The sequence below is a fragment of the Tupaia chinensis genome, unplaced genomic scaffold, assembly GCF_000334495.1.
Source record: "Tupaia chinensis unplaced genomic scaffold, TupChi_1.0 Scaffold000082_1, whole genome shotgun sequence".
In the NCBI taxonomy this organism is placed as follows: domain Eukaryota; kingdom Metazoa; phylum Chordata; class Mammalia; order Scandentia; family Tupaiidae; genus Tupaia; species Tupaia belangeri.
The window spans coordinates 770,926-780,665 of record NW_006159543.1 but is presented as its reverse complement, the minus strand read 5'-3'; the positions used below and the strand labels follow the sequence as shown (position 1 = coordinate 780,665).

Here is a 9,740-nt window from a genome sequence, read left to right as displayed (position 1 = left end):
TGCTCCAACCACTGTCCCTTCCGCCTGCCACTTCAGATCAGGGCCCCCGGGCGGCAAGACCTTTAGACTCTCACAACCCTCTCGCCCTATCCCCCGCCCCCGTCTCGTGTGTCCAAGTTAATGACCCAACAGCGACCACCCGCCCCGGTTCTTTCACCGGGTTCCACACGAAGCCGCTCCCCGTACCTGACTCCATTCTCCAGCTGTCATCCTGGGCCAATTCCACCGGCAACTTGACTACGGCGGTCGCAAGGGACCCTGGGACTTGTAGTTCCGTGCCGCCAGGGGTCCGAGTTGGTGAGGGCGGCGAAGGCCTCTCCCCGGCCGGAACCGCCCTGGAACTGCAACTCCCAGAGGCGCCGCGCGGTGGGAAAAGAAACAAGGAAGCGAGGGCAGGCGGTGGTTGGTGGAGCTCTACCGGCTCTTTTGACTGGCAGCCCCAGTGGCCGACCTGAGGCTGACGTTGCTCGTGCTTCACGGAGCTCCTGGGAAAGCGAAATGGAGGGGTGTGTGTCTAACCTAATGGTCTGCAACTTGGCCTACAGCGGGAAGCTGGAGGAGCTGAAGGAGAGCATCCTGGCCGACAAGTCCCTGGCTACTAGAACTGACCAGGTGAAGCTGCGCTGGGGACTGACTATCCGCAGCCCGCGACGTCTGCGAAGCCCTACGTGGCTTCCCGGGCCAGGCCCGAGTGGAGGCCGGCTCTGCAAGAGGCTGATCCCCGCCCCTACCGCCCCATCAAAACCCCGGGGTCACCTCAGGACTCACAATCTGGCAGCCGGAGTTAGACCTGCAGACATTAAAAAAAAAAATGTTTATTTTCGGTTTTTTTTAAGGTCAGACGCATAGCTCATAGAATTTGAGATGTTTCTAGAACATCCCACCGCATTTCTCAGAAATGCCCAGTCCTTTGTGGTATCCGTGCAGAGGCAAGTTTTTTATATGGGTTTATCTTTACCGGTAATATAACAAGTTTCCAACGAAACACATGTAACTCAATGCCTCTTCCGTGCCAGGCGGTTTCCTAAGAGCTGGAAATACGGTCGAGTGGAAGAAGCAGGTGTATTAAAGTAATTACAGAAACACTGATTACAAACCCTAGTAAATCCTCTGGAGAGAAATTTACAGTGCTTTCAGAACATGTAATGGGAGCTAATACTGTGGTAACTGGGAAAGGCTTTGCAAAGGAAGAAAGCTTGGTCAGTTTCTGAAGGATGCGGGATTTCCACCGGGGATGAAGGGACATTCTGAGTTGAGACGAATAAAAATGAATGGACATTGGGAAGTGTCACTGCCCACCTGCTCAGAGGGCCCAAAGGCTTTCACCCTGAGTCACTAGAAAGATTCCCGGTGCCCTCGACAAGCTAGCAAATGTTTATAGATAGCTTTCTGTTTAGTAGGCACTGTACTAAGCACTAGCGAGATAGTGTCCCATACTTAACAAATCTTCATTTTATGTCTTTTGAGGGAGACTTTGAAATTAGGAGGTTTTTTTCCTCTTTTCTGGAACTTTCCTTTATTACCCAACCCCAAATGGGCCTTACCTTTACCTACTTTAACTTCATTATGGTCTGGTAATAGTTAATAATTTAAATTTAATGGAATACTTTATATATAAAGTTAAGTTTTAACACTGTGTTGAAAATGTAATTTGTCATTCAAGTCAATGGCATAAAAAGGGCAGGACTTTTGGGGATCAAGAAACTTAAGAAACAACCACAGGCAATTTATGGACCTTGTGTATATCCCAGGTTAAACCAACTGCCAAAAGATAGGTAGAGCAATTGGAGTGACTATAGACTTGGTATTAAATGATATAAAGAAGTCAATATTAATTTTAATAAGTGTAATCACGTTCTCATAGTTATCTGAGAGAAAGTGCCCTTATTTTTTAGGTACTGAAATATTTAAGAGATGAAAAGTCATGATTATTTAGGATTAGTTTTTAAAAACTTAAGCAACAAAAAAATGAGATGAAAAATATGGTAAAATATTAATTATTAAGTTTAGGCAATAGGCACGTAGGTTTCTATTATATGCTACTTGAAATTTATTTTTATGAAGTTTTAAAATACCATTTTATTATATATGGGCCAGACCAAGAAATACAACAAATAGGGATTCCCTTAGAGAAACATTTTAGCTTTTTTTTTGCCAGATAAAGATTTTATTATTGCAAGGTGAAAGACTTTTAAAATAAAAAGATGGAGTATCTATCATAGGAAAGGTTAAAAGCTCTTTTATGTTTTTATAGTTTGTTTTTTAAGATGTTAAGCATATAGGACAATTGATGAATGTTTATTGAGCAGCTTATTCATGCAAAGATAAATGTGTAACTCTCAAAGGTGTATATATTTTCGTGTGGGTATTACAGCTGCTTTTGAAGGACCTGGTGAAATTTAGAGATTTCAGTTCTTTAATAGGCTTATTATTATTATTTAATTTGCTAGAGGATATGTGCTCTCAGCAGAGACAGACAGAGAAAATGAGAAAGCACCCTCCATGGGCAATAATCATCCTACAACCCCTTCTACTCCATTTCACCTTTTAGGATTTGGGGCATACATGCACATGTTCCTAGCGTGTTTTCAAGCCACCAGGTCTGAGATTCAAACCAAACACAGACAACCATGTGAGATCTAGCTGCCTTAACCACCATGCCGCTGGCTGTCCCAGTAGCTTATTATTATTATTATTTTAGAATCACTTATTTATTTTTTAAAAGAATCATTTATTTATTTAATTCCATTTGTTCTTATTTTTTAATTTGACCAGAGAGACAGAGAGAGAAAGAAGGGAAAGGGTGCCACTACTTCCCCACTTGCCTGCTGGGATTTTCAAGCCACCAGGTACAGGATTTGAACTGCAATCAGCCATGTGGGAATCCAGCACTTCTACCACCACGCCACCTGCTGACCCCACTTACTTAACTTTATTTATTATCATTATTATTATTATTATTTAATTTGCTATAGGGCACATTCTCTTACTAGATAGAGAGAGAAAGTGAGAAAGCAAGCTGCCAGGTCTGGGACTTGAACTGTGGTTGGCCATGTGAGAGTCCAGAGCCCTCAACCACCACGGTTCCTAATGGCCGCAGTGCCACCCACATTTCTTGACACATGATTCTCTCCATCTTTAGGCTGGTGAAAGTGAATTTAATCCTTCTCATGCTTGGAATTGTTAACTTTTTCTGCAGTGACCCAGATTGGCTGCTTTTAAAAGTTTTCTTTCTAGGGTATCTTACTTCAGGTCAGTATGGTAGTAAGGATTTCAGTGTCAGACTGACTGGAGTTAATGTCCCAGCTTCATCATTTACTGTGTGACCTTGGACAAATTACTTGCCCTGAGGAGTCTTAGCGTCCACATCTGTAAAATGGGATTATGGCCACTGTGTAAGATTAAATGAGATGATGCACATAAAACTTCTAGACTAGTATATAACATAAAAGTACGTAAGTAATATAGTAAATAGCCAAAGCTATATGTCTGCCAAAATCAGTTTCTTGTTCTACTGTTTTTATTATTATATTCTGTTCAGATTTACTGAAGTTATTCTTTCTTTTTAATCTGCATGTATTCACCAGAGAAGGAGAGAAAAAGCGCACACACACACACACACACACACACACACACACCACTGAGCTGTGGTCACACCACAATTACTTTCCTTTATTTCTCCTTCCTATCTGAATTTTGGACACATATGCACATGTACCTGAGTGTTTCTGGTTTTTGATTTTTTAAGAGGTTTTTGCCATAGGGTGCATGTACTCACCAAAGAGAGAAACAGACAGTGAGAGGGAAGTAAGAAATCACACCCCAGGGGGATGACCATGCCACAGTCCCTTTCCCTCCATTCTCCTCCTGGGATCTTCGGCATGCACACACACAATGCATGTCATGATTTTCAAGACATGAGATCCAGGATTCAAACCGCTGTGGGCCATGTGGGAGTCCAGCAGTGTAACGACTACATAATCTACTGGCCCCCCTGGAGTGTTTTTTAAGCTGATGGGATGGAATTCATACCCTGTTCAGCCATTTGGGATCCAACTTTCTATGTATAGGCTTAACCACTGTGTTGCATGGCCAGCCCCAGAATTACTTATGTTTGTCCATGTTATTCTCCCCATGTTACTAAAACCTCTCTTATATACACCATTAAGTAATATGGTTTAAGGTTACCCACCTGAGGATCCAGTGCTCTTCATTTCTTGTTTTCAAATTTTAGATTTGCCAACACTGATATTAGTGGGGTTTTTTTTCTGCTTTTTGCCTTCTATTTTTCTTCAAGACCATTGATCATATTACTTCTCTCCTTGCATGTAGGATAGCAGAACTGCATTGCATTGGGCTTGCTCAGCTGGGCATACAGAAATTGTCGAATTCTTGCTGCAACTTGGAGTGCCAGTCAATGACAAAGACGATGTAAGTACTTGGTAGCATTGATAAATTCCCAATTATCTATCTATCTATCTATCTATCTATCTATCTATTTATTTATTTATTTATTTGGAGAGGTTTTTTTGCTATAGGGTGCATCCGCTCACTAGAGAGACAGAGAGAGACAGAGAGATAGAAAGTGAGAAATCACCCCCCAGGGGCAATGGCCATGCCGCAATCCCTTCTCCTCCATTCTCCTCTTGGGATCTTGGGCACACGCACGCCCATGTGCCTGGGGTGAGTTTAAGCCACCAGGTCCGGAACTCGAACCACAGTCAACTACATGGGAGTCCAGCGATGTAGCCATTAGGCTAACTGCTGGTCCCAATTCCCAGTTATCTTTAGACTCCAGGCTGGTATTGACTGAGACCTCAGTATTAAGCTCATAAACAGAATTGTAATCTTTGTGAAGAGGAAACTACCACATGCCCCTGATGATAAAGCATGAGCTATTGGTTGCGTTATTTTACACTGTTAAGTTTTGTCACTAATATGCTGTGATTTAAGGTAGACATAAAGATCAGGGCTCATTAGGGTGAACCCTAAAAGACTGTATACCTTTTTATTGTGTTGGAATTTTTAGGTGAATATATCCTGAATAATGAGGGTCTAGACATCGTTTATTTGTTATGCAGTATTACTATTGTAATATTGGGTTGTCTGGGAAGTCATGAGGCATTTTTGCATAGAAAGCTATGTCATGACTTTCCTGACAACCTAGTAGTATTGGTTATGTTAAGATTAGACTTGAGAAGAATAAGAATGGAACCTTTTTTGGTGGGTGAAAAATCCTTCTCAAGGATGCTTATTGAAGTAATATTTTTAATATTTAAAAAATTAATATTTAAAATTTTTTGTTCACTTAACAATTATTTTTAATTAAGGTTTTTGCCATAGACACATGCATTCACCAGAGACATTGAGAGGGAAAGTGAGAAATCAACCCCCAGGGAAGATGGCCATGCTGCCTGGTCTGGGATTTGAACTATGATCAGCCATGTGGGATTCCAGTGCCTTAACCACTGAGCTACCTGCTAGCCCCACACGTAACAATTCTTACAATGTGACTTCTCAATACACTCACAAGAATACAATATATAATGATTAAAAATATTTATTCTTTTTTTTTAAGTTTATTTCTTGAGAGAGAGACAGAGAAAAAAAGACAAATACCCTCAACAGAATCTCATTCTGTGATCCTCTCACCACCTTTCTAGTCAGCCAGGATCATGGGGATATGCATATATACCTTGTATGTACAGGTTAACCAGGGAACTGAGCCCTGATCTTCCACAGGGCCTCCAGCATTGCAGAGCATTATGCTATTCCTGCACCACCACAGCTATACCTAAAGTATTAGGTATAAGTTCAAAGAAGTAAAAATAATTTAATGGGGAATGATTGAATACAGTAAGGTATATTTATATAATAAATTATTTATAATTCCAAAGAATGACACAGGAAAATGCTTGCAACATAATAAGTAGAAATTGTGAGAAATATATTTCACAGAACTTGACATTCTCTGATTCTGTTTTTTTCTTTTCCTTCTTTTTTTTTTTTTTTTTTTTTACTTTTTGCCACTTTAAATTGTTATTACATTCCCATGGGGGGTGATTTCTCACTTCACCTCTCACTCTCTGTCTCTCTGTCTTTCTCTTGCTCTCTCTTAAGCACATGAGCCTTAAGGGAAAAGTCTCTAAAAAAAAAAAATAACAACAGGGTAGGGCTGGTGCTGAGGTCTAATGGGTAAGGGAGTTAAATCCCACATGGCTGCCTATGGTTCAAATTCTGGCCCTGGGAACTTACTCTGGGTGTGTACGTGTGTGTGCATACATGCATCCTAATGAGATAGAGAAACGGAGGAGAAAGAACTGTGGTGTGACCACATCACACTGGGAAGTGCTTTCTCTCCCTGTCTGTCTCTTTCTGGCCAGTGCACAAACCCACTGGTAATTAAAAAAATAAAAGCATTCTATAAAAAGAACTTAAACAATTCAGCAGAAAAAAAAATCTGATTTTTTTAGAGAGAGATTTTTCCTAGAGGGCGTGTGCACTTACCAGAGAGACAGAGAGATAGAAAGTGAGAAATCCCTCATGGGGAGGTGGCCAAACTGTAATCCCTTCTCCTGTCTTCTCTTGGGATTTTGGGCATCCACACACTTACATGCATCCGGCATGAATTTCAAGCCTCTGGGTCCGATACTCAAACTGCCATCAGCCATGTGGGAGTCTAGAGATGTAACCATTATGCCATCGGCTGGTCCCATTATCTGACTTTTTTAAATGAGCAAATGGGCTGGGGCCAGCCAGCAGGTGGCATGGTGGTTAAGGCACTGGATTCCCATATGGCTGACTGTAGTTTGAGTCCTAGACCTGGTGGCTTGAAAACCATGCCAGGCATGAGTGCATGTGTGCCCAAAAACCCAAGAGGAGAATGGAGGAATAGATTCCAGAATGGCTATCCACACTGTCAGGGGGACAGTGATTTCTCACTTTCAATCTCTCTTTCTCTGGCAAGTGCACGTGCCCTATGGCAAGAGCAAATGGAGCAGATGGTGTAGAGGTTATGGAGGCTAGATGCCAGTCTGAGTCCTAGATCTTGTGGCTTGAAAAACTTGCCAGACATGTGTGCATGTGTGCCCAAAATCCCAGAAGGAGAATGGAGGAATAGGGATTAGGGCATGGTTATCACTCTAAGGGGTGTTTCTCACTCCCCCTGCCCCCCCACCCCGTCTCATTTAAGTGCATATGCCCTATAACAAAAAAAAACAACAAAAATGATTTAAATAGACAACTCTCAAAAGAAGACATACAAACGGCCAAGAAACATATGGAAAAATTTTCAACATCACTTGATTGTCAGGGAAATACAACTCACAACCACCAGGAGATTATCATCTCACTCTAGTTTAAAATGGTTATTACCAAAAAGACAAGAAATAACATCCCGGTGAGGATATGGAGCAAGGGGCACTCTTTTTTAAAAATTTAATTTAGTATTAGTTTTTAAATTTGCTAAAGGGCACGTGTGTTCACTGGAGAGAAAGAGACAGAGGGAAAGTGGGAAAGTAAGCCACCAGGTCCAGGACTAGAACCATGATCGGCCCTGTGGGATTCTAGCACCTTAACCACCACACCACTAGCCCTGAAAAAGCACACTCTTATATAATGTTAACGGGAATGTAAATTAGTATAGCCATTATAGAGAACAGTATGGTGGTGCCTCAAAAAAATAAAAACAGAACTGCCTTATAATCCAGAAATCTCACTACTAAGTATATATACAAAGGAAAGAAAATTAGTATCTTGTAAAGATTCCTGTACCCTAATATTTATTGCTGCTTTATTCACAATAGCCAAAATGCAGAGTCAACCTAAGGGTTCATCAACAGTTGAATAGATAAAGAAAATGTGGCATATATGCACAATGGAATACTATTCTACCATAAAAAAGAATGAAATCCTATTATTCAAGGCAACATGGAAATGTATGTAGGACATTATGTTAAGTGAAATAAGCCAAGAATAAATAGATAAAATTCCAAATATTCTCACTCATGTGAAAAACTTGACTTCATAGTAGCAGAATAGAATAGTGATTACTAGAGGCTGAGAAGATTAGGCAGAGGGGAGTAAGATGTTGGTTAATGAACACATAATTACAATTAGATATGAGAATTAAGCTCTAGTGTTCTTTAGCACAGCAGGATGAGTAGTTAATTTACTGTATAGTTTAAGATAGCTAGAAAACAGGATTTTAAATTCTCCCAAAACAAATGTTTGAGGTGAAGGATATGGAAATTATCCTGATTTGATCATAACACATTGTATTCATGCACTAAAAACTACACTGAATCCATAAATATGAACAATTAGGGGCCAGCAGATGACATAGTGGTTATGTAACTGGACTCTCACATGGCCAACCGTAATTCGAGTCCTAGACTCAGTGGCTTGAAATTCATGCTGGGTATGTGTGCGTGCATGTCCAAGATCCCAGGAGGAGAAGGGATTGGGGCATGGTCATTCCCTCTGGGGGGTCATTTCTCACTTTCTCTCTCACTGTCTCTGTCTCTCTCTCTCTCTCCAGCAAATGCACATACCCTAAGGCAAAAACCTATGTGTGTGTGTGTGTGTGTGTGTTCAAATTGGTGTATCAATTAAAAATAATAATAACTTAATTTTCCCCTCATTTAGTACTGCAGAAAATTTGGAAACCAGAATATATAAAAAACAAAAACCACCATTAATTTCATAACAGACATAATGATACATAAGTCTAATTCTAATGAGTTTTCTTCCATATGTTTTACTTAACTTTCTTTCTTGAGTGATATAGACAGACAGATGGACATCTCTGACAGGGTGTCACCATGCTATAATTCTCTCCTATGGTTACCTGCCAAGCAGGATTGCAGGCAAGTCTGGGCTCACCAAGAGTGTTCAGGTTAGGCTGGGGTCTGAACTCAGGCCTCACATGTGGCTCCAGTATTGTGTAGCCATATGCAATAGCCTGAGCTACAGTGACTGGGCTGCTCATATAATTTTTTTTAATCAAAATCAGGAATTATAGTCCCTGCTGAATATATATTGAATGTATATACTCTATGGGAGGAACTGAAAGACTGGAAGTTTTAATAGCAGGGAGGGCAACTGTAGGTGCCAGAGGTAGTATGGGGAGGGTGACAGGGAGTTAAAGAAGATCAGGAAAAAACACATTTAACAAACACAAAATGATGTTATCTGCTGATGATAATGTATCTAGTAATATCTCTGACTTGAGTAACATGCACTGTATTCATGCTGGGAAAAATTATTCTGTATGCTTTAACAATGTACAGTGGTGAAATGTAATAAAAAAGATGGAAAAGAAAAAACAGAATCAGAGAATGTCAAGTTCTGTGAAATATATTTCTCACAATTTCTACTTATTATGTTGCAAGCATTTTCCTGTGTCATTCTTTGGAATTATAAATAATTTATTATATAAATATACCTTACTGTATTCAATCATTCCCCATTAAATTATTTTTACTTCTTTGAACTTATACCTAATACTTTAGGTATAGCTGTGGTGGTGCAGGAATAGCATAATGCTCTGCAATGCTGGAGGCCCTGTGGAAGATCAGGGCTCAGTTCCCTGGTTAACCTGTACATACAAGGTATATATGCATATCCCCATGATCCTGGCTGACTAGAAAGGTGGTGAGAGGATCACAGAATGAGATTCTGTTGAGGGTATTTGTCTTTTTTTCTCTGTCTCTCTCTCAAGAAATAAACTTAAAAAAAAA

The 9,740-nt window shown here is 40.4% G+C and overlaps 2 protein-coding genes across 3 annotated transcripts in view; one reads left to right on the top strand and one right to left on the bottom strand.

The window, feature by feature from the left end:
• ATG4A (autophagy related 4A cysteine peptidase) overlaps positions 1–272 on the bottom strand; it is a 73,594-nt gene extending 73,322 nt beyond the window's left edge. The window contains exon 1 of the mRNA XM_006142830.3: positions 187–272. Within this exon, the coding sequence (XP_006142892.1) occupies positions 187–196 (10 nt within the window). The 5' untranslated portion in view covers positions 197–272. The remainder of the gene's footprint in view (positions 1–186) is intronic.
• A 167-nt stretch (positions 273–439) lies between these two features.
• PSMD10 (proteasome 26S subunit, non-ATPase 10) overlaps positions 440–9,740 on the top strand; it is a 15,922-nt gene continuing 6,621 nt past the window's right edge. The window contains exons 1-2 of one of the 2 annotated variants that reach the window (XM_006142828.3): positions 440–612; positions 4,333–4,431. In XM_006142828.3, coding sequence (XP_006142890.1) covers positions 499–612; positions 4,333–4,431 — 213 coding nt within the window. In that variant the 5' untranslated portion in view covers positions 440–498. The remainder of the gene's footprint in view (positions 613–4,332; positions 4,432–9,740) is intronic. The other variant, XM_006142829.3, reaches the window with a different exon arrangement.